This window comes from Rhopilema esculentum, chromosome 8, assembly GCF_057945365.1.
Source record: "Rhopilema esculentum isolate cy_ngs chromosome 8, ASM5794536v1, whole genome shotgun sequence".
NCBI lineage: Eukaryota > Metazoa > Cnidaria > Scyphozoa > Rhizostomeae > Rhizostomatidae > Rhopilema > Rhopilema esculentum.
This window is the reverse complement of record NC_142822.1, coordinates 3,335,270-3,361,302: the sequence shown is the minus strand read 5'-3', so window position 1 is coordinate 3,361,302 and position 26,033 is coordinate 3,335,270. Positions and strand designations below refer to the sequence as shown.

The 26,033-nt window shown below is 35.4% G+C and overlaps 1 protein-coding gene across 1 annotated transcript; it reads right to left on the bottom strand.

The window, feature by feature from the left end:
* Positions 1-1,815: 1,815 nt before the first annotated feature.
* On the bottom strand, positions 1,816-25,366 carry LOC148959804 (uncharacterized). The gene is made up of 34 exons (XM_089109591.1): positions 25,165-25,366; positions 24,247-24,346; positions 23,743-23,859; positions 22,034-22,101; positions 21,312-21,407; positions 19,939-20,015; positions 19,502-19,607; positions 18,970-19,067; positions 18,055-18,141; positions 17,246-17,388; positions 17,013-17,079; positions 16,571-16,619; positions 15,792-15,868; positions 15,489-15,607; positions 14,897-14,959; positions 14,449-14,486; positions 13,917-14,007; positions 13,233-13,363; positions 12,253-12,302; positions 11,776-11,793; positions 11,563-11,617; positions 10,676-10,880; positions 10,350-10,449; positions 8,917-9,007; positions 7,823-7,859; positions 7,284-7,373; positions 6,684-6,723; positions 6,347-6,481; positions 5,584-5,687; positions 5,199-5,274; positions 4,295-4,419; positions 3,750-3,899; positions 2,930-3,046; positions 1,816-2,324 (listed from the first exon to the last, which is right to left on the bottom strand). The coding sequence occupies exons 1-34, from the start codon at positions 25,329-25,331 to the stop codon at positions 2,241-2,243; spliced, it is 3,171 nt and encodes a 1,056-aa protein (XP_088965717.1). The 5' UTR covers positions 25,332-25,366; the 3' UTR covers positions 1,816-2,240.
* Positions 25,367-26,033: the final 667 nt, after the last annotated feature.

The window sequence follows — 26,033 nt, the reverse complement described above, 5'->3', positions numbered from 1 at the left end:
ATCAGTATTTTATGCGCCACAAATATATAGGAAAAACAGTCACAATAATTTGCTTTCAAAATGACAGCGAAATGCTTTTCAGGGTCTTGTGGACATTGGGTGATACAAAACAAGCTGTTTCAATCTACTGTCATTTTTATAAATACTTCAAACTCCTTTGTTCTGGATTTTTATAAGGGATTTGACCATGATGAGAGTGGAAAGTTTGCAAACTTTACATGTTCGTGAAATCTACAAAACAAACAAAAAGAAAAACTGTATCCTGACTTTGCTGTTTAAAATAAATGCTTGAAGATACATTTTTCTATTGCACAATTGAGTTTGCTACAGCGTTTTAAGAATATTGGTTAAGCTTCAGACATGTAGTGTTTCAAGCACCGCGTAGCGTTGAGTAAAGTGGGGGGTCTAAAAAATTGGGGGGAGGGCTAAAACCTTATAAAAAGAGGCTTTACTAGTAGTTTATTACTTAATGTTTGGCATTTTCTGCAAAAAGTGGGGAAGCTAAAGCCCCCCAGCCCCCCCCCCTCTTCCGCGGTGCCTGTGTTTTGCTATCAAAATTATTCACGCAGAGTCCAGAAAACATTACGGTCGCACGGTCATTGACCGGAGGAAGGTTTGAGAAACAATAGAAATTTGGAGGAAGGTTTGGTAAAATAGAATTTCAAAAGATGATTGAGACAACTTATTTTGCACTTGTTTCTTTGTTGCGCTTTTGAAACACGCGTTGAATCTGTCGCAGAGTTGAATGGTGAATGGTGGCACGAAAAGACGCAAAATTTCTAGGCCACGCCCTTTTTACTGCCAGAAAACACATCTGAAAAGAGAATGCTGTTCGTGTTTCATGGTTTTGAAATTTTTCAATGTAAATAATATCATGTTTCCATCGATTTAATTATTCGTCATTTTAAAAGGAAAAATTACTCTTGAGCTTTAATATGATTGGTATTCTAGCAAAGTTTTATCCTATGCGATAATTACCATCGACCCAAAGACAAAACTTTTTCTCGATTTATTGCGTCTGTCACCCCTTATGCCGTAGCCACTCCCTAGCCACGCCCTGCCCAAGTTGATTGTTTGACTGATGATTGTTTGAAAAATTGGAGGAAGGTTTTGACGGGGAAAAATTTTACCGGAAGAAAGTTGAGGACATTTCTAGACTCTATATTTACGTTGGGGCCATTTTGTGGAGGCTGCATGCCGTCACGTGGAACACCACTACAAAACTGTTTGTTGGCAAATCTATAGAGTTTTAACAAATGATACATGATCATTCTTCCTCTGTGTTGAATACCAAAAGTGCAGTGAAATGTGATAAATTTGAGAAAGTCGGCATTTTCAGAGCAAGTTGTCATAAAAACGTTTTATGAGAGCTAATATTTATCAAATCAATGAAGGAAAAAATTCAAAATGAAGGAGATCTGAAAGGAAACGCCCCATCAATGGTTGTGATAAATGCAAATAATTGATTCCAAAATTTGATTTAACATATATTTTAATAAATCTAGAACTCAACGGTAGGTGATTGTTTACAAAATATTTAACAAAAGATTCTGTTTACACTCACTAGATAACATTTCTCCTAAATACTCTTTCTTTAAATTGTATTCAAGAAGGATAACTTTGAGTCAGCTTCTTCAGCACATGACATAGACTAGGTGGGAGGATGACAAATTCGGAGTAACAGCCTCGCCATCGTTTTATGCATGTTCAGAACGAATCAATTCCTGTTCATACTCGTCAACAAATGTGATGGTTGCACTAATTAAATTTCTGCACGTTTAGAAGCGATTCGATATTTCAGTAAAATCTAATTGCTTGACATGTTGGCTAAAGACCGTATGTATATTCTTTGCTCAGCCAATAAAAGGTTAGGAAGCTCAGATCTCTGTTGCGATGACAAAACCTTAAGTGAGTTATACTGCTCTCCTATCGTTGCCTTGTTAACAAACAGCTGACACGCAACTTTCAGCAACAGCTTAAAATTGCAGATTATTTACGAGTGCTTAAGGTCTTATCACCTGAAAATCATTCATACTCTTTTTGCCAGTGAGAGCTTTTTCCTTGCAAAAACGTTACTTTTTTAGCCACGCCTTACCACAGATATTTATGACTTACTACTTAATCACACATTATGAAGTCAAAAATTACCGCGACAAAAATTTAATTTAACTTATAAAAGTGATAAATGTGTTATGTTTCATTATTTCCAATTCTATGATAATCGTAAACAAACCAAATCCTTAGCCAAGGAAATTGATTGTGAGTGATTGTCCATCATGAATTGCAAGGGTTTTTGGAAACTGCAAAGAAACTTCGTCCTTTGCCTGTAAAATGTAAATTATTGTATGACATGTGTCATTATGTGAAATTAATAAAAGTAGCAAATTGTCTATCAATAGAGAAGTTGATGACGGGAAAGATAAAATACCTTATTTAGGGAAGTCAAAAAACAACAGTGGATGGGAAAATTGGAAAATCTAAATAAAAGATATAAAAAGAAACAAATCTAGCTCAATGTTATGAACATTTAACTGTGAACTAGTCCGTGATTGTTCGGTATATTTTCTAAATACAGAGACCTCGGACGTGTTCCAAACCTACTCAAATTACGTTTTTGATTTCTGCCAAGGAGCGATTTTACTACTACAGAAACATGTTATGGTCTAACATGCTTTCAAATATGAAGTGGAGGAAGTTGAAAAAGTCAAATGCGATTCATCACACACATAGCATTAAAATGATGTTATGCCCTGTTAAAACAGCCTAAAATAAAAAACCATTTTAAGATTTAAAAGTGGCATTCATCGGAAACAATTTGATCGCCTCTAAACTGCATGTGTGCAGCTTAGATTTTTATATTTGAAGTTTATATTTGACATAAATGAAAATTCTAAACGACAATAGATGTAAAGGGAAAACGTGTCTTTACCTTTGAAATGATCTTGAAATCTGACACAACCTTTTCATCAAGCGTCATCAGACACGATGTTGTTGAAGAATTCAGTCGCAGCTCAGATAACTCAAGGCTTCCATACTGAACTTGAATCTACAAAATAGTTGCAGCTACGTATATGGAAGAAGCAGGGCGATGTCATCTGACCTTTGTGAGAGGAAGCGAGCAAAGTGCAGTGTACTTTGGGAGGGAGAGTTTTAAGTGCACAGATTAAATAAGAAGGCAAACTCCAGAAATTTGTAGTGTTGCATCTGTTTATAGCATAGCCAGTAATGACAAAAATCTGGTGTAATGAAATGACATCATTGGTAATATTGTACGACTATAAGTATTGTAGTGAGACCAGAGTGCGAGCTACTTCAACTTGACAATCTTAATCTAACATCTTGCACACAAATGATATCCTTTTCGACTGGACGGCAAGGAATTGTCAGCCATAAAACCTAGGAGCCTTTAAGGGCGGTGTAGGGGCTAGAAAAGCAGGGCGATAGGGCGTACATCGTTCTTACAGGATAACTCCCTTCACCCCTGAAGAACGTATCCAGCATTCGCCGAAATGAGCCATTTCACCAGCAAAAGCCCCGGTGCATGCTTTCTAAATGCTATTTCGATATGTTAAATTTATATGAAGAGCAACAAATGAGCTTTCCTCGGTCTTTCCTCAAATTGTAGGTTAATATTCAGACAGAAATTTTTGTCCTTAACAATCTCCTAACTTAAGACTTCATTGTAGATCATGAAATAGACTAGCTGCGGTAAAATGCCAAAATGGTAAGTCTGTTACTAAAACACGTACCTTAGCAACACCGCTCTTTCTGGAGGAATCCATGATCTGGGAATATTGGCCCCAAGCTGCGCCAAGAATGAAGAAGCCTTTGAATGCCTCGGGGGTAATCCTTGGTGCAAACTTCACATTTACAGCTGTTTCAGTAACATATTCCCATTCCTGTTATGAAAAATGACAGCATAAAATGCTACAGACATTCATGTGATCTTCAAGCAACTATTGCAACCACTATTGTTTACTAGGTATCGTCTGGATGCATCATGCACAGGCATAATGCCTAAAAAAGGCAAGTTTAACGTCACGTGCATTCAAAACAGGTGCTGAAATTTTTGTATGAAAAGAAGTAATTATCTGCGAAAAAAAGAAGGAAGGAAATACCACTGCAAGTTGAAATTCAACCAATAATTTTCATTTTAGTGGTATACCAAAGAAATCAACAGGATAATCTGGAAAAATCAAATTCTGGAAGGGGTCTATTGTAGTGATTATCTTTTGATGGGGGGGGGGGGGGGGGTTTGTCCTAATTTTGCATAAAAGCGGTACAACACTTATACCTGGCCTGTTGCAATTTCAAAGTAGAGGTAAGCAGCCATTGCTCTAGCATAGTAATCACCACATTCAATTTCGTTCCATGGGCTGCGACGTGTCCCATCATAGCATTGTCGCAATGACGTCAGAGCTAAAGAAAAAAGACTTTTTCACAATTGAAGGCTAATCATATATCTAAATAGCATTGATTGTCAACTCATTCAAAGGTTTTATTAAAATTGATGCTCTCGTTTCTATAAAAAATCCATTGATAAAAACAATCAAAATTCAATTATTTTCACCAATCAATATTCTTTGAAGTAGCAAATGATTTACCTAACTTTTAAATTGTGCAAGGGAAGGACACACAAAGAGTAGCCAAACAACTATTCGAAAATTAAAAGAGCTTCTGGGGTATAAAGTAGCCAGTTCTTCTGAAAAAACTGGCATTTCTATCGCTTTTAAAAGTCAACTTTATAAAAAGTTTCACAAATAAAAAATGTAACTTTTTCTTCTCGATATACTGCTGCACAATGCACCAACTGCTTTAGATCCATAACACTATAAGACATGCAACAAATTGCAGAAAGTTCGTTGTTCTGAGATATACAGCAAAAATTACACAATGCTAAGGAAGGTACACAGTGATAAGAAAATCTAGCTAAGGGTGGAGGGTATGGATATATTAATACTAAATCTTTATACGCCATTTCACAGTTTTGCACCATTCACGTAAGCTATCAGAATCTTGCGCCGATTCCAATGATGCTTGTTTTCCTTTCGAGAGGTCTATCTTGGTGTCAATTCTTTTGAATTATATTACTTTAAGAAATATTACAACTAATGAAAAACATGAAACATTTTCCCAAAACCGTTTCACTACCAATGTTTTAAGGCATGAAGCTACAGAGAAAAGAGTAAGTGCAATACCATTGATTCCAATAGTATCCAATCCTTCATAGAAACACAGCCCAACAAATGCATGCAATACACCACTCCAGCAAAACTGAAAAACATAATCTATAATAAGATTTCCAATGCCTAATGAGGTGTGGTGTTGGACAAGACACAATTTCCAAAGGCAAAATTTCAAATGCAAACATCTTCGCTGCGTTCAAAGTTAAAATAAGACTGATTGAAGATCAGTCTGCAGCTGAGAAGCAGATTATTTCAAATCTATGCGATAAGCAAAATCACACTGTGCCATGAATATAAATTCTTGCCATAACTTACTCCTGCCGGCATTTAGGTCGTTATTACCGTCATTTACCTCTGTTAAAAGGTTTTATTTTCAAAAAAATGATAGTAACCTAACCTCACTGGAGTAAAGAAGTTGGTTCTTTGGTGGTCCTTCATCCCAAAAAGCAAGGAAATAGCCACTGTCACGTTGATCTGCAAATTTCCTTGGGTATTGTTTGGCTGTTAAAAGAAATATTACACTGAGACGTTTCGTTATTAACCATTGGCATTATGAAATATCAAAGTAAAAACTTGGTATAGGTGCTGGGGCGTAGCGCTCAGGTAGTGAGGGTTGCGGGGCTGGTGTCTCTAAAGATCTTCCTAAGATATGGTTTTGTCGGTAGCTCTGCTAAGAATCTCCAGCTTTGGCCAGACAAAAAAGGTCAGTGGCCCCCAATGAAAACAAGCATGCTACGACCCTGAGATCGAATTATGAAATTGATTCAAGGAACGGCAATGGTTGAGGGTCTAAAGCTATTTATCAAAATTTGTTTGCTCGATGTTATATACTGTTGACAGTGACGCTATATAAAAGCGTTGAAGATATGATACGAGAGAATGACTTACACACCATACAACTTAATATTAGCATACGTGAAACTCAACATAAAAGAAACTACAGATAAAGAACTTCCAAATTGTTTTATCACCATTTCAGCAGCTTAAATGCCACGAACGTGGGTCCTTTTAGTCTTTTTACGAAAAAAAACACGGGTTCTTTTATGCGGAGTTTGACTATACAGGCAAAAACAGCCAATGCTATATTTCTAGCAACAACAACAAAATACATATTACATGAAGTAGGTTATCTCAAATAGAACTCTTCAATTTGATCTTACCAGGATCAAAACTTTTGACGAAGTTGCGCGCCGCAGCGTACTGTAAGTTTGATTTGATATGTTCGGCTGGAAGCAAATAGCCAAGCCCGAGCGAATGGGCCCACCATTGACCGACAAGAGCGTCCATAAAAGAGGCTGAAAGAAAAGTTACTGAACCATAAATGCTTGTTCTGGCTAAATCGAAATATGAAGCCTGAAATCGGTGGAAATTCGAAACTTTAGATAGTCTTTATCATTATCTCCTAGAATTGATTACTTATTTCAAATTCCTTTTAAAATAAAAACCATGTAAGTGAAAATAAACATTGCTTGGAATTGCAAATGCATTTAAACTTACAGTCTGATAACAGCTCCACCTCATGAGCGGGATCTACACACTAACAAACGGAAATTTACTTAGCAACATTTTAAAACCAACATGGTCAACGTGTTCTAAAAAAACCACACGACAAACCTACGATGATAATTAGCTCAGATAAAAATTTTACAAATTATATGTAGCAGCTCGTCTTTAATTTTCAGTACAAATTTAAACTTACTTCAAGTAAACTTTCAAACTAGGCAGAGCTGTTGATACAAACTCTTCAATCTGTTTCCATGTAAATATAACGTTGTGGTAAGATCTGAAACGCTATCGGGGAATGTTTCCAAGCCAAGATTTGCGCAAGCAACAACGAAATTGTATCTTCCATCAAAAAATAGCTAAACTTAAATCCAAACAAAAGTCTCATATAACCTAATGCATACTTGCATTGACTAACTACCAAGAAAATGACTAACTTACTTATTACTTACTTTATTAATTCAACGAAAACACTAAGTTATTCTAGCAAAAAATGTGTTTATAGCTATTTGAAGCAGAAGCAGTTACGCAAAACACAAGTAAATTATGTTTACGTGACGTATAAAAGCTAGATGCTGTCCTCATTCCACCCACCTGTGTGTACCATTTGCCATTTACAAAACATTCCTTATCAAGATTTTTAGATCCAATCTCAAATCTGTCTCTGCAAAGCTTCTGTAAAGCCTATCAACACAACAATACGCAAATTCAATAATCCATATTCATACTTATTTGTGTAATAAACGAATTTAAACAAAGTAATTGCTAGTATAGACTTACAGCAGCTATTTTAATTTTAGAAGCCAAAGTCAAGAAATATTAGCATTCTTACAACAGAACACGTCTGGGAATATTGCCAAGAAGTACTGTTCAGGGTACTACAACCAAACAATATCACATAGTCTCTGTTGAACAAGATTTGGAACTTTCTGCCTTTTAGAGAACAAATGGAAGACCTGTTTATGACATACTTACAATTCGCCGCATATGTTACTTGAAATTTAAAAAAGAAATCTAAAGACTTCACTGAACAGAAGGCTAGTGTATAGCCTGTTTCAAAAACCACGGATTTAGTCCTTGAACTATATTGATGTTTACTCTTTAAATGATAAAGATGACATATGGATATTTACAGCATCCCCCTGAAGCTTTGCCATTTCTTCTGTTGCTCTGAAAAGATATAGAATGTTGTTTCAGACTTGTTTTATTATATGTTGACTTAAGTAGATGGATTTTTCGAACATGGTGAAAAGGCTATGGCGATGCTTTGTGGAGACGTGATAAACCTGTTAAGTGAGCTGTATCTTCTAATGGAAACTCCTCTCCATCTTACAAGGAAGTACACAAGCAAATAAAAGATCAATGTAATAAGGTAGAGATACAGTTTATGATCCGGCCTTTTTGGATAACATCTTTGAATAGTAGCCCTAACCATCTATCAAATCACTTCTGAATGCAAAGTATAAAAGGCCAAATGGAAAAGGCATCTTGAATTTTCAGTTTATAAAAAAAGAAGGCATAATTTTTCCTTTCTATTCTTGCTTCCAGCCTCGATGTTATTTTTGTGGAGTACAATAAACGTGAGATTTTTCTTAAAGCATCTTAGATAAAGCCAGTGCTTTCAAGAACATTTTTTTCAAACGGGTATAACTTACTGCATGGTTTATCGTTTGGAAGCGATACAGTGTCTTATGTGATGGTTTTGCTCTAGACAGCAACAAACTAAGGAAACTCGCCAAAGCTTCTATGCATACAGTGGGTACAGAAGTAGTCGGTTGCAGATTATTGGCTAATGCAGTATTTAAGGCCCCAAGGAGGAGGAAATTTGCTGAACAATTTACCGAGCTCAACAGTCTCCAAATTGTGATGAAGTTGGTGAGCAAAAGTATATCTTTCATTCATTTCTTAGCGTGTTGTAGTTGTTATTTAAATGAAAGTGTGATTAAACCAAAGGTGTTTCTCAGGAAGAAGTCTTAGGGTTATATATTGGTCTGGTAAGGTGTAGAAGCTGGTCTTGTAAAGTCTACTAAGAGCCATACATTGGTCAAGCAAGGTCCAAAGTCGATATATTGGTCTTGCAGGGGCAAGTCAGTATGACGTTTTATGAACAATAATAACATTTAATTAGCTTGATTTTTTACCACAAAAAAGAATCGGAGACCCAGAAACTTCTGTTATAGTAAAGAAGTTGGCTATCTGTATTTGGCTAGATTAGTTCAGTACTTACCTTAATGCACAAAGATAGTATGCACCGATGAATGTAGTTACACCATATGTTGAGGTGTCGTAGGTATTTGGCTGGGCAACTGTGATTAGGCCTAAATAAACACAAAATGGCAAAAGTACTTGACAAAGTGAGAATAGTTTGGTTTGTTTTTTCGCATAAAAACAGTAGGTTTTATATAGTCTATACAGAAGTATTTCATTGTACAATTATCCAATACATTAAAAGTGAGGACCTAGCCTAAATAACTAAAATATATAATAATACATGCAAGCAAGACACGTTGGGTTTCATATAGAAGAAATCAACGGGAAAAACTTTATTTGACAGTAAAATTTCGGCGATGTAGTTTTAAAGAGTGTATGATGTATGATTAGAGGCAGCTTTTTCAATAAAAACTATGATGTTGAAACTAACGTACAATGAGAAAATAAAACCCTATGTCTGCCATCAAACATTTCAAATAATTTGTGCCTAGTCCACAATGTTGAAGCCCCGGATACCGGGCCAAATTATTTGCTAACTTTGTTTGCTGTTAACTTTTGTTCACAGTGATGCTTGTCATCCTTTTGCACAGTTCATACCTACTGCTAAAGAGTTACTGCTTAAATCATGACGTCACTAAAATCTATTTTTAGAACTTTTTCAATTTGGATCTCACAAGCTGAAAGAGCATCAAGAAATAATTCTAAATTTGCAAAATATGTTGAGTGTGTTATGAAGTGGCTGAGACATTGCCAAATGAGCACAGTCCTGTTTTCCCATCAAATAAATGTGATCTGGTATTGGTTCATAATTTTATGAGCAGAGCAAAAATAACAGTAACCCGTTAGTAAACTTCAAATCTTTCATTGCTCATATCTCGTCCAATTTTGAACATATTTAATTGATTTTGCATGCTTAAAAGTACTTTTTGATGATCTTTTAGGGTATGTAATAAAATTCAAAAAATTTAAAAAATTCATGTGACGTCACACTTAAGAACTCTATAGCTTCAAATTCAGGTGTTGCATTGGCCTGGTTACCGTGTTGATGCTAATATCAAATCCTCAATTATTGGCCTTTGTTATTAATGTCAGCCATTGAGGTCTGGTTGTATATTATCTGGGCAACAATTGCTTTTATTCTAATTTCACTGCACCCAACTCCAATGATTTGTCTTCTTATATAAACTGTAAACCTATATTCCCTTACCTTTGAACATTCTGTATCGAGCTATAGTTACTTTTAAGAATTGCAATAGATATAACATCAGATATGCACACTGTACGCTCTGGTTATAGTATAAAACAAGCAAGGTTACCAATAAAAATGTTTTACTATGTTCCGTAGTTTGTGAATATCATCCAAAATGTCATACTCTAGCAGGAGTTGTATGCAGACTTCTGTAAATATAAAAAAATGCCAAATGAAACGTAATGTAAGTAAACTCTTACCATCTCCTTTGCTATCCAATTCATTCATCCAACGGCTCATTATCTTTTTCACAGGCCCCCAAATACTATCAAACCATTTCTTTGGTGCACCGATTTTTACCTTGAAATGAAAAGGGTCAACTGACGAATATGGTACTATCAAAAAGGTAAGTGTTTCTGTTTGAAAAATTAAAGTTAATGGATCCAGCCAGCTGAAAAGTTTTTATTTATACTTAGACAGATAATTTGCTGACAGTATGTTCATAACAAAACTGGTTGTATACTGAGCAGAATTCTACGAAATCATACCATCTTAGAAGCATAAGAAAGATCGCTTGCTGGCTAACCTCTCTATAGGCCTTCAGAACAGTTCCAATCTCGCCATCGACGCAAATGTTGGTGTCGTTTTGGTTAGTCGTGTAATTATCCCAAAGTTGCCATACCCTTTGCAGTTCCAAAGGACATGAGGTACGACTGGGAATCACCCCGTATGGGTTGATCTGGTGGAACAGATCTATCTCTCGCATTGATCTTTCGAGTTCAGGATACAACCTAGGCACGTGAATCATGAGTTTTGACAAAATCTTTAGAGATCTCAGTGTAAAAATACATTTTTACTTTTACTCTCTATAAACTAATGTTTACAAAGCTAATAGCCATTAAGCTCAGCAATTATACATTATATATACTAAATAGACTTTTGGTATAATTTATTCGTGATGACAAGAAATTGCAAAAAAATATTAGAATCTCAAATATGACGCACTTCAAAGGCAAGCCATGTGCATTGCTTAGAAGGAAACAAATATGGCAGTATTTAATAAAAGAAAGTGTAATTAAACACAATAAAAAACCGGCATGTTACCGCCAGGAATGTATATTGTGATCCACGAGCTATTCATTCTATTATCTTAAGAGAAACGTGAACTACTTAGAACAAATGTTTAAAAAAGGCAATGCACCAAAATGCCAAAACAGATGGGCGAATAAACAATACATTTTTCTATATGGAGCAAAATAATATATTCCAATATAATAACAACGAAAGGTCAGATCGGGAGAGGAACACCAGCAAATTGGTCTTTCTGCCGCAAGTTTGAACAAAAATTTGCAATATCTTCAAGGTCAGTCCAAGCCAAGCAATGAAAGTAGTTGGTAATGGTCACCTTGTCTTATCAAAACGAATCCTCAAAAATCAAAAGCATAAGGCAGCTCGGTAGAAACAAATTCATACCTAGCAAGACACTGTTCATAATTCCAAACATGGGTGCAATTGAGAGGACAGCAACCTGATTTTATAGAAAGGTGATTTATCATTTGTTAACTCAACAGTAAGGAGTCAAATAAAGAATGGTCAAAAAGAGGAAAGCCAAATACTCTTCGATAACATAACACGTGAATAAGTCTTCAACCAAAAAGTTAGGACCAATTATTTTTGCAAACATACCTCCACCTTTGCTGCATCCTAAAATGCAGAAAATAACATTTAACTTTCAGCACCTCACTATAATGATGAAATTTTCTTTAAGCATTTGATGCGCTGCTACTCAAATGTATATAAAAACTAGAGCATTCGAAAGTTTGTTTAATACTTAAATAGCCGGATACCTATAATAGCCGGATTCTTTACATTATTCGAAAACTCTGAGAAAATTTCAGACCCAAGCCTACACGATTGCTTCTTGTGCAAACAAGGTCTCCAATTTTTTTGTTGAAACAGAGATTGCACTAGTAAATGCCATCTCTATATACGGCATACATTAGAAACTATATACGGCTTTTCGACAATAGAGTGAAAGTCAGAAGACAATTTCAAATTTATGTTAAAGAATCATGCAAAACCTTGACGACCGATAATTCAAGTTTCATGTCACAAACCTTTCATTAACAATTGAACAAGGCGTATTTTGATAAAAATTATTACCCTCAAAAGCATAAAAGTAGCCATCTTCAGCCCAAAAGCAAGTAGGAGAGCTAAAACGAGTTAAAAAACATTTAGACAAAGACAGTTAAAAGGGACATCAGTCTGGGTAAATTAAACTCTGAATAACTAGAGTCTTCAGAAAAATAAACACTATTTGAGATACCAGGAATTATAAGGTAAAGCCCGTCTTCCAGACATTAACTAGCCCCCGTTTAAGGGTCATTGCACATTATCCCTTGAAGCTCTGGCGGGAAGTTGTGTGGTCCCAAAAAGAACAGCCGTGTGAATACTGTCAATAATGCGCATGTGCTAGGACCCTACAACACTGATTGGTTTAAGACGCTATTGTTTCGAGACAAAGGACTGAAGGTTTCGTATCCCGAACAAGTCCAAAGTTTGTTTGTTATATTATTTTTTTTAAATCGAAGACATATCAAACATAAATTTCATCACAAGATTAAGAAAGGAGACAAAAGAAGTAGTAAAATTATTTGGTGGGTCTCCAGTAAAGTTACTAAGCGAAAATACAACTAAAGCGAAAGCTTACGTCCCATATCAACACACTAGAGATAATGCTAGTTTTTGAAAAGCCATTTCAATGTTATGGTCTTTACCCGACCTGACATGGTAAGACCTGTTCTGAATTGATTTGACTTGATCTGACCTGATCTGACTTGATCTAACCTGATCTGACTTGATCCGACTTGATCTGACCAGGAAAATGAGTTATCCAGAGCTAGATTTATGTGATATTCCATTTTCTTATTTGCACCGTACGTGTTCAGTCATAATTTGTTTAATTTCAATCTTTATGTCATAAAATTTACCAGAACAAAAAAAGATTGAGCTAGCGATGAAAAAATAAAGAACATGGTAACAGCAAAAGCAATATATTTTGCCTGTAAAAACAAAATTGAACGACCAAGATTCAAAATTGAAAGAAATCTTGAAATATTCCAATTGTAACGGAACTGGCTTACTTAAGAAGACCAATTCTGTTGGCAGCACTGTCGATAATCTGCCAAGCCGTTGTAGTGTTGAACATTGCATCTCTGAATCGCACAGTGTACATTTGAAGGTTGGAGAAGTTCTGTGCCGTGTAATCAAGAACCTGTAAAAAGGTTTTTTAATACCGCTTGTTTACAGCAATTCAATTTGATGCTGGAAGCGTAGAGAAAAACATTTAAAACAGCAATTTACATCTTCTCAACAAGCTTATAATAAAGAAAGCTAGGCAGAATCTCACGCAGAAGGACACGGAGAATGATGCACAGATTTACACGCAGAATTACACGTATAATTTTTGGTTTTATCTCCAAAGCTAACAATACAAATCATATTGTCTTCTAGGCCAATTTGAACTTTTAAGAGTAAAGGTGAATATTATGGAAGTGCAAAAAATGAACATTTAGCATATGTTAGGAAATTATTTGATTAATACGCAGCAGTATGGTGAGACTTAAAGGTTTGCGTTCATCTTTCTAAATGTTCACTTTTTTCAATCATTTTCAAAAAATTCCAGCTTAACATTTGAAGACTATTTTCACACATACTATAACAATAAAAGTAGAAACTTGACTTTGCCAATTTTAGCTCATCTTGAACTCTGGGTCTCTTAAAATACTTCAAGCGTATATGGTTGTACTTGGTCGGGGATGTCCTACCTGTGCCACGCTTGTCCAGAATTTGTTATACTTATTTCCAACATACAGGGGTGTGTTCGGTATGCTTGTATATAGTTTCCAGTCTCTATATCTAGAGAAATATGATATTGCTAACAGAATTTCATAATTAAAAACGTATTCGCGCCTGAAATAATTTTGTGTAATGGAGACTTCCATGAGCAGAACAATTTTATGTGCAAAAGAGGGGTGCAAAAGAGGGGTTCAAATCGAGAAAAATACCTACGATTAGACATATAGAAATGCCACAATAATAGACAGTTTGAAATTCATTAATGTTCCTACTCGTATTTCGTCATACTTGAAAAAACAAATAGGAGGTTTTGATGTAGATCATAGCATCTGCATACTTTCACAAACATTCGTCTCTTTTGTAGGAGAAATAAGAATGGTCTGAGAGTCAAAATTAGAGAAAACCAAGGGATTCGGCATATGAATTATACTAAGGAAGATATATCTAACGGGCAGTTTCATTAACAGCTGCCTTACTGTAAATGCGAAAAGAAGAATATACCTGTTCGGAAAATGCCAAGCCAGCATGTAGGTAAATACCTTTAAAATGAAGACAATTTTTATCAAAACATTTGAAGTATGATTGTGTATATTTAAGGTCCTTGCAAAAGAACAGCAGGTCTTGAACAAACCGACGTTACAACCCCGTCTTCTATAGCACCTTTTATCGTGCAGCACGGCCATTAATTTCTTCGTACCAATAACAAATATTTGAAAATCATCACATCATAATGCCTGATAAGGAAATAACCCCCAGAAAATTTGTTTGTTTAAAAAAACTAGTGACGTTTAACGATATTTCGAAATTTACATTTTCAGCTGAACAATGTGAATTTCCGTAATTCTGCATTGTAGTTGTCATTCTAAAGTGATTAATTCGTATATCAGAATAGGTAGTTTATGCTTAAAAACGGGTTGGGGTTATGACTTAAACGTTCTAGATACCATACCGTAGATGTCCCTGATTTAACCGTTCTTTCACAAGCAATGGCTCCATTCCAAGTGCTCCCAGTCTAGAAGAGATAATTCAGCGATTAACGATAATTAATTAATCGGTTGATTAATGATAAATTGTAGTTTCATTTTATTGTATACTATGCATCTATTATTCAAATTAACTTTTGAAGACAATTATTGAAAGCTGGAAATGAAAGCAAGAAAACTAGAAGCTTGCGCTTTTGTTTAATGTTATTTCTTAATTTCTAGAATAATTTGGAGTAGAGTCTAAATCATTGAACAATTTTTCCAACTTTAGACAGGGGCTAATTATTAAAAAAGAACCTATGTACATGAGTTTTCGTACACTTGACGTTGAAATGGAAACAAGGAAATGTGGCACATTAGCCGCCAGATGTGTAGCTGAATCTAGCTTTCAAGCAAACAAGGCTAGAAGGTTCCTAACAGCGGTTGAGTTTCGCTCTGTCACAGATTTGTCAGATTTTGAATTCTTTTTATCCAAAAAGGTGGGAACTTGGTACGAATTAGGAGTACGTCGATGACGAAAGACTCGAAGCAAATAGAAAAAATGTTGTATTTATGAACCTTGGATGGACCAGCGAAGCCTTGGCCTGGCAGGCCATCCCCAGTGAAATACTTCCACAAATCTTTAGCTGAGTTGAACTGCAGCATCGTACTCAATTTGTCACTGTCTTGCTTCAGGACTGAGAAAAAGAAAAAAATAGGGAAACAAAAATACAACTGAACTTTTATCAAAAATTTGTCGCTCAAGAATGTGCCGGTCCACTTCTTTTCGAATGAAAACCCATAGCACACTGTCAGTTTTATGTCACAGTTTATATCAAAGTCACGTGTATTCAACAAGATGAGTCTATATGAAGCACTTACATGCGCAAGCAACATGGCCGTTGAACGCATGATTTGAAGCCAAAGACGGGTTGCTCATATCAATTCCAAACAAAGACCTGTGCAAGAGGGATTAAACATTAAAAGAATGGTCTGGTGTCTACCCGATAAAACTTTTTGTTAACAATAAACACGATATAACTTCAATTTTCCCCGTTTTATGAAATACAGGAAAAATCAGGCAAAAACAATCCGGGTAAAAAGGTTTGTAAATGTTATTGACAAGAAATTTCATCTCAAAGCATAATTCCACATCTATACGGCTTGTTACTATGAATAAAATTCAAAGTGACCAAAGAGACCAGGAAAACACTAAGAAATGACTGGCGCAACTTAATTGCACAATAATCAACTGCTATGTCTAAAACATCTCTAATTATATGCATTCCTATTCCTTTTTCTTTAGGCTCGCGGCACTGATTGGTCAACCATACCAGTCTTGTGCTTGCGTTTTTCTGATTGGCCTATTTCGATCCACAACTGGGTATATATTTTCCATCGTGTTCTTTCGGAACCTTATTCTGACGTTTTATGCTCTGAGGAGTGTCAGACGAAAAAGCTTTTAGTATGTCGTAAAATGTTTGCTTTTTTCAAAGCCATTTTCAAATTCTGTACCGCAAAAATATTGTTCATATTTCTGGTATCTTTATTCAGCAAAGACCAGTGGCTTGATATAGCATCATAGAAAACTAAAAAGATCAAAATATATGCGGAAATCATATTGACAGAGAACAAATTTAGTAAATGACAAAGAGACTTACTTGGTAGTGTAGAGCGAGTTTACGTTTCCCCCATATCCATTGGCATCGACTGAAAAAAGAACAAAAAATCAAAAAAGCTTTGGTAAGTCATTTCACCCAGACCACAATTATGACCACACGAAATCTAACCTAACCCCTGAAGATAAAATCAACAAAGAGACACTGTCAGTGCAATATACTAGCGGCTTCTAAGAAAACCATCATCACAGTTTCTCTCAACTTCATTGCATAATTTCCCTGGTCTCACTCTCCCTTCTTTATACCGTTTAAAGAAAGTTTAAAGAAAGGGAAGCTAGATTTATCAAAATTTTTACCCTAATTAGCAGAGTTTTTCTGGTTTTGGCTGTTTTCATCTACATCTATGTTGTAAAGTGGCAATTAAGAATAATTCCATGGAACAACTGCTTATCGCAAATATCCAGTTTTGAAACGATAAACATACCTTCATTTGTAATATTGTCGTAACAGTTCCATCCAGCAATGTTCTGTAATGTTCCCAGCAGCGACACCTGTAAGGAATATGCTTCTACATTGATCTTCTTATATGAAGTACTTTCATCGGATTTTACGTAAAAAATCAGCAGTACCGTTGTGGTTCATAAATGGTGTAAAAACTCTAGGCTATGAAAAAATAACGAAGTAGCTGAATGTAACAAACCAAGTCGAATGACCTACCGTGGCATCATGTCCCGTTTTGTTTGTGACCGTGAAATTAAATACGATCACCGGAATGCCGCTGTTTTTGGCATCTAGAGGAATTTTTGGGCTCCATGCATCCATTTCAACTTTGAGAGGCACTTCATCACTTGTGTAGTCCACTAGAATAAATGATATGAAATATTTCCACAACATACAGGAACAAAAAGAGTCAAAAATGTCCCAAAATTCAACTTACACATTACTCTTGCAAAAACCGGATATAGCACATGGCAAAACAAAACGGCTTTGTATCATGAAAAACCTTGTCTTTCCGAATGATTTCGTCTGCCTTCACATGATTATGCTTCAGGAAAGAATCCTAGTGATCTTTGAAGCAGTGGGAAACGCAATATACAGTATATTCTCGATAAGTGGGACCCCGGTTAATTGGGACCTTTGTTATGAGGGACACATAATCCCATCCCTATAGACTTCCTTATAGAAAAGTGGGATCCTGTATAATTGAGACATTCGCTAACAGAAACAGTTTTATTGGGTACCATGGGAGCTGCACTGAACGGGATTATACTGTAGTAGCTTTGTATAACATGCTATATCTAAAATATTGGAAACCTATTCTCGTGATTTGGTCTTCTCTCATTTTTCTTCCTTTTGATATCTTCAACATATGTACTTTATCCCGAACCTATCTTTCAATAATTGGAAATTTAAGAAATGTATAATACATGGTCATTTCATATTTTCTATTTAGGAACAAATAAACATCGGGAACAAGTTATATTTTCCTTAAAAGGCGAAATTTAGTTCCATTAATATAAATTTACCATGAACAACTGGAAACTTTGCTGTAACTTCGATAGTTTTGACACCAGGAAGGTCGGTTAACAGCTGTTTCGATGCTGGAGGAACATCTTAAACGACAAATTAAGCAAAAACATATTGAAAAAGGCTTAAAGAATGATGACTGAAAGCAAAATTCACCATGCTTTAATAAACATTATTTCCTGACAAATTATACTCTTAATTTACTTATAACACATTTTTTGTATAGAAACGTGTATCAAAATGGTTGAAAATCAAGGCATGTACAAAATGAATGACAATCTTAAAACATCTAAAATTGGCCTAGACACTTTTGATATACAAGTAGCATTCACTGCTTGAGATTCGAAGATCAGTGGATATAGAGTTACGAAATGTACCATTTTCAGCGGGCATATAATTTCATCAATGATTAAAAATCAAATTTGAATGAAATTTACAAAAAAAAATGAATTTGGAACTCCAAGCTAATGAATTAATGGTTGCTCACTAACATCAAGTAAAATATCGTGATTATTGCAATAACGACACGGCAAACCATTACTTATATGATAGCCGTATATCTGAGCTGCTTTTATCCGTTGACCCCGGTATTCGACAGCAATATGCCACTACCCTTAAGACAAAATCATGCCAACTTGTTAATGATGTTACGGAGCACTGCTGAAATTCATGATTTCTAAGCCATAAAAAACCAATCATATTGATTCATCAGCTTTTCATTGTACTTTATATTTGTAGGATACGTTTTAAGATTGTGCTCCTTCGTAACAAGCAGCTATTATATCCATTACTCCACAGAACACAGATTATATCCACAGAACACAGCATGACATTACTCCAAGCAAGCATACTCTCAATATGCCCTGATATAACACAATCTCTTTCTATAATGACTATGAATTCTTGCTACTTACAGTGATCACTTATGTACGGCGCTGGCTGGAACTTTGAATCGTCGTATAATGCTGATGATTGCAACACAATCGACTTGGATGTACCATTTGTATCCACCCTTTATAAAATATTTATCCATCAAAAAAACTATGCACAGGGTCAACTTCTAATTACCAAATCTTCTATCCAATAATTTGCTCTATAAATATATTTTTAAAAGCTAAAATCATGGTTGGGGTTTTTCTTCCATAGAAACAATTGGCGAAGTATTTCGTTTCTCAGTCTTTTGCGTTGGGATCAAGGTTGTTTTGGCAAAGTTGTATCAGGAAAACTGGACTCATTTTCACCCTATTATTACAGCTTGAAGAGCAAATTTACAGTTTGAGACCGGGATCTAATCACAGCAATAGAAATAGTGCTTGAATAAACGCATATATATCTATCATTCGAGTTTTTTCAAAGTAGAACTTGAGCTAGCAGGACTATCCGGAGCAGGCATTATAACTGTCCAGAAATTACACGTAAAAAAGAACTTTAACTGACATTAAATACCTTATAGCAAAAAAAGAATCTGGAACGTGAGCATCATGGGATATTTTGTTATTGATCTGCCACTGTCTTAAGCCACCGTCGCCAGCAATGGAAATGCTTCCCTGCCCTAAAGGACGAGACAAACTGAATTCAAATGTGTAAACACTGGGTGCTGGAAACTTCAATGAGTCATCAATGTCGATTGACTTTATTACATTATATAAGAGCGTCAACATCGACAGAGGCATCGCATGGCTTTACAAAATATTGCTAAATGTTGATTCTATTTTTGATTCAACTTCTTTTTTTGGTAGATTTCTTCGTTGTGTAGCCTTCTTTCACCATTAAACTGCCACCATCGCTAAATTAGATCTGATAACAACGATGACATTCTATGCCACTTTTCTTTGCTGTTGTAGCTATTCTCATTGAATACGAGCAATGGGCCGGAATCATACCTATTGGTCCAAGTGGCAAAGCAACAGCTCGCAACGCCTCTCCGGTGTATTTATATTCACTTTGAGTCTTATTTTGTCTAAAAGAAAAGTTTTACAAACATTAGTTTAATTTATGTTCTCGCAGTTACATTTCCGTATTGTAAAATAAGTCAGTTATCATCATACTTTACTGTACTTTTCAGTCATTGCTCCTGTTAACTGCTCTAAAAATATGTCTGTCATAACATGAAGCACAAATTTAAAATAAATGCTTTCTTATGCACTTATAACTCCTATAGTGTATGTCAAACTATGAAAATCTGATATTTTAATTTTAAATTTGTAGAGCATTTGTAGAGCTGATAGTTAACAAAGGAGTAAAGGTATTAATTATATTTACATCTTGGCATTTATACACATTGCCTTTACCTTTATCTGTTAAGCTTAAGACAGAATAATTAAAGTTTTCTAAAAAAGATTCCAAATTGTCTGTCCAATTTACCCTGTAAAATCTTGAAATAACAGAAGGGAAAGTGTAGTCTGTTATATCGAAAGTTCACTTTACTGAGAGAAGATCTTAGAATAAAGCCTGATTAAAAAAATATTCTTTTTTGGTTGATTAGCTTTAAAACCATGTGACCAGAAATTTAAAACACTTTGAAAAAGAGTTTAAAAAAAGCACTAAAAACAAATTTTTGTTGAAGCTTTTAAATCAAATAGGTAAACACACCACAAACAAATCAATACTGATAAAAAGATGGCTGGCTAGTTGGAAATTTACAAAGTGATAGTGATGGTCAGTGCACAAATGGACTCTCTATGTCCTCCAGAGTGGCAATAGAATGCCAGTCTGCATTACTGCATTAGAATTATATACAAGTTGATAAACAATCAATGCAATAATCCTTTTTATTGGATTGATGACACAGGCTTATATGTCTAGGAAAATTCTTAATAAACTGACATCTTGGCAGTTATGTTGTTCTGCGTATTTTACTGTTCCTGTTTCCCAACATTTACATCTCAAAAAAGTCTTCAAGTTTACATTTGTTATGACTGACCATTGCAAAATGATAACTTGTTGCTGGTAAGCAATGATTCAGCCAGCAAAGATGATTTGACTCAGCTCGAAAAGACTTCTAGAGTACCTTGTATATAAAGTAGCTATGGATATTGGACCTAAAATTTGGCTAGTTATGCTGAAAGTTCAATAGCCAAAGGGTTCTTAAAACCAGGAAAAATTATGAATTCATTAGGAAGAATGCCTAGGGACCAGGACTATGTAGCATGCTGAAATGTTAGTTAAGTTGAGTGGGGTGGTGCCTAAAGCAAATTAAATTGAATAGAAACTATTGGGGGAATTTGTGCACAAAATCCATCTTGAAAAAACTTACATCCTGGTTGGAGCCTCTCGATTCAAGTCAAAATTCAGCTCTTGGATTGGCCTTTTGCAAGGAAACTGACAATCCAAGCCTTCACCCTTCTCTTTGCTAAAATGAATTGTGTAAAACAGAAAACCAGGGATTAATCTAAGTATTTTGATATCATTAGCATATCGGCAGGTCAAATGAAAATTTATCCACCTAAAAATCTTCTGGTGCTACAATTTTTATCGAGCTGAGAAATGTTCTTGGATTCATTTAAATTGAAGAAAATAATGTCAAGACATTAACAAATGATAATAACAATCTTCTGAGCCTTTATAAAATAATTTAATTATTCACTTGGGTTTCAACATTACTAATGCCCTTATTTGTAGATAGCAAACAAAATTTGTCTTGTATGTAGCAGAACAAGTTCCCATCTATCGTAAATTCCCAGCATATGCATCAAGAGGTGTGATCACATCAAGACAAAAGACTAGGACTATGCTTAATAAGCAAAGCTTCACAGTGTCATAAAACAACCTTCCAAAGCTAGGTAGCAACAAAAACAAACACAAATAGAGCATCATCTTCACTGCTGTAATCCTTTCCATGGAGATGACCACCTCTATCTTTTAAAACCTTGCCACCTTAAAATCTTGATGGATTTTTGGTCACTTGTAAAAGGGCATCATAATTGCAGAGGGAGTAAAATTGAAGTTGGTATCTGAATCACTTCATTGACAACTTACCAGCACAAGCTCTCTTTTGCAGGGCAACATTTACCAGCTACAGCCTCAGATTTTGCAGAGCCTCCACACTACAAAGTAATACTGTATATGAAAAGATCTGAATTTACACTGAGTTTCAAAAAGATTTTAGGGTGTCAGCAGGGGCGGACTGGCTGGTCGGGCTATTCGGGCGATCGCCCGAAGGGCCGGTCGGTTTAAGGGCCGGCTGATTAAAGTACAAAAAAATGAATTAGCTTAAAAAGTGAATGCTAGGCAAAAAGTATACCCACGCGTTGATCTGTTTGCCTTGAATTTTCAGAGGGCTTTGTGGGAAAGAATAAATATTCACGTGATAACTCCAAAACCATCAAAATTATGAATTCATTATTGTCACCGCAGCCCAAACACACTCCTTCAGGAAACATATTATTATATTTATTATATTCTTGTTATATTTTCTCTTGACGGTATTTCCTTTTTGGCGACATATTATACTGAAACACCCCAGTTTCAATGCGATACATAAGATTTTAACCTGCTTTGGTGACTTTTTACTTAGCTTTTGCTTGAAGCTGGTCATGTTTTTGCCTTAGCAAAATCTATTGCTAAATGTAATAAATTTAAAAGTCCAAAATATAGAGTTCACAAAGCGATTTGCTCTGTGATGTGAAGCAATGAAAAGGACATACGTAGAACGAGGGAAGAGCAAGAAGACTTCAACCAAAGGTGGTGCACAGAAATTTCTAGAGGAAAAGCTGTGAGACTTAAAAAGGATTCAGCTACGATACAAAGCTTTTTTTATCAAGCAAAAGCCACAAACGTCTCAAAAAACAGCAGGGTCTTGCTCTTGCTCCTTTCAATAAACTCATACAAGTTATGGTAAGTTTATTAGGCCTATACTATCATAAATGCATCCTCCGCCCAACAGGACTACAGTGCTACACGAAAAAATTTCAACAGGGCTGCCTATGTTTTCATTTTGGGGTCAGAAATTGACAAATCGATATTATTGGGGCTGCTGAAAATCATTGTGGTTTTCCGGAGGATTAGAAAATTATTTGTCACAAGTTGAGTGTGATAGAAGCTTTTCCACTTAAAATACATAAAGAACAGATCACGTAGTGATTTTTCGCAGCCAAAGCTGGAGTCCTTCATGTTAATGTTCTTAGAAAAACACCTTTTAGATGACATCCAGAACTGAGGGGCAAATCACTTCATAAAAATCTCGTACATCTTTGGTGGAAATTCTATTGTTTTATGAGAAAATCCCTGGAAATCCTTTTTTTGAGGAAATCTCGTACACTTTTTGCAAGAGTGAACTACCCCTCGTCCAGAACGATAACATTATCAACATATAACTTACTGTATTTAGAAATAAAGTCAAACCAATGAGTTAAAATTTTTATTTATTTACTATTTAGTCAGCAAATGACATATTCAACATGTTCTGTTAACCATGTTCTGTTAACCAGCATTCATCCGTGTACAAAATTACTGAATTTAAAAACTTGTTTTCCTTACAGACTAACATTTACTTGCATTTTCCAAGGAGTTTTTTATTTGCTATTATTGTGGGCCGGTTTGATCAAAATTTGCCCGGGCCAAAAAAATTAGCCAGTCCGCCCCTGGGTGTCAGGCAAGTTTAAGAAAACAATCCTGGACTGTCATAAATCACACAAGCACAGAAAAACCTAAACTTTGAAAACTAAAACAAAATCCTTTAAACTTACTTCATTGTTCCACTTCACCTCCCCTAAAGGAATGGCTTCCACATGTATGCTTCTGCCGGGTTTCGCATCAACATCTGCCATCTCTAATGCAGCTCTCCACTCATATTCACTTTTGCCCTTCAAATGATATCAAAATTAATCATAAAATCCATTTCTGATTCATGCAATGTCTTTATCAACCTTTAAAACTTCATCAAAATCAAATTCTAGCTCGTGAGAATTTGAAAGATAATACAAGTATGTAGTCAAAGTAGACAAGAGCAAAGTAAAAATGAAAAACATTACAGAAAATCCACAATTTTTGCTTCATCTATTTTGATGCAAATTTGTGCTATTTACAAATTTTGTGGTACCAATAACTTTACTCATGTAATTTTTATAGCTTCTCAATATGGATGTCAGTTGCAAGAGAATGGAAACTTAACACTAAATGATTTTTGCTTTCCAACAATCAGTTTCAACCACTGAACAGGGAATAAGTCTCACTGTCCTTGATATACCTACCATAACACAGTTTCCTTCATCATCAAAATATTGGAATGCCCACAGCTCATCACTTGATATATTGAGTGTGTTCTTGAAGCCTTGCACAATATCTTCCCATCTAAAAGCGAAAAGAATCATGGAAGTTTACCATAATGGTTTTTGAAATTTCTATATTCAAAATGATAAATGCTAATGGTAAAGACATATATTTTTACCATTAGCAACATGGTTTTTGAAATTCTAACGATAGAATGAAAATCTTGCTCTAGGAACAAAAATATTAGAGAACATTTATTCCATCATAATAGCTAAGGGGACAAAAAAACAACTGACGGATTTATAAAACAAGAAAGCGAGGGTATATGATGCTTCAGTGCCTATGCTAGGGGCTACCTGGCGGGTAGAAATATTCTTTGGAATAACTGGGGGTTAAGCCCCGCATACTTAGGGTATGGTCTTCTTACTTTTTTGCAAAACAATAGAGCCTTTCAAAATGTTTCGTTATGGGTGTTAGATTTTCCCTTGGTCCCACCAAATTCAAACCTGTGTCGGAGCCAATGAATTACTTAAGGCTCTACTAGGCCTGTTTCATAATTAAAATTTGTGAAAAATCGGTCTTTGAGCACTGGGTGAGAGCTGAAACACCATCGGGCGCGAACTGTCCCCGCACCAAGTGAGCACAACACCGACCTAAACAGATTTTACTAGCAGTTTCACGGAAACCACAAATGCCTTGCAGGTATCTGTTTTTTGATTTTGCATTCATATTTTCTTATGGCAATCAATAAAAGGAAATAACAATTTTCCATTTTACATAAGGATGCTTCAGGTCTCAATGTTTTGAGTTGGGGGCAGGTGACGACATTTTAGCGGCCGGCTAAATCTGAATTTAAATCAACAAGACTGGATAACTACGCAACAAAAACAGGCACAAACCTTCGAGAAAACTCTGTTTTGATTTTGATGTCTTTCTTAGTATTTTGGGGTCCCTCTTCGTAATGCAAATGCAAATTCAATATCTTAGACTTTTTGTCGTCCATACTTTTGTCTCGACCAAAGAGATCGGCCTCGACTTGACAAGGAAGTGCGTGTTGTTCTTCCATGAACAGAATACGTCAGAGTCATTAGTGCCTCCAAAATGCGCAATCAGGGAAGTGGACGTTCTGGTGCACATTCGTTTGTGACGTCCGCGTAACAAAACGGCTCCGTTTGGCTGGATTAAACATAATTTTTGAGTCACTCTAAGACAGCCTTGCTCTGGGTCACGTAGTAGATCTGATTCTGTGGCAGGGTTCACATTGATAATCAATTTATGCTGTGCTAAATCGTTATTGTGAAGTGATAAACTCAAATTTTGTGCAGTGATAAAACAAAAATAATTGATTTCGTATTGAAAAAATAGAATTGGAGCAACTTACAATAAACATTTAAAAAAAGCATTACAGTATTAAAAACGAGAAAATAACAGTGCCAATGATCATAATCTATGAAATTTATCTACAGTTTGTTCAGTATCTAGAAGCTATCTAGTTTGTTTCATTTTTCATCTTCACCTTTGAGATCTTTATTATCGAAAAAATATTTAAACTTAGACTACTTTTCCTCGTCAAAATCTCCTGTAAGGCTTTGATGAGCGCTGATGTAATTAGAAAGTGTTGCATACAGTTAGGTGTTTTGGTCACAAAAATTTTGAAAAGGCAACACCCAAATCTTCGAAAAGTTTGAATATGTGCAGTGATAAAAATTCCTTAAAATAAACCCTGTTCTGTGGGCCATTCCGAGTAATGGTATTTTCTATATGTCAC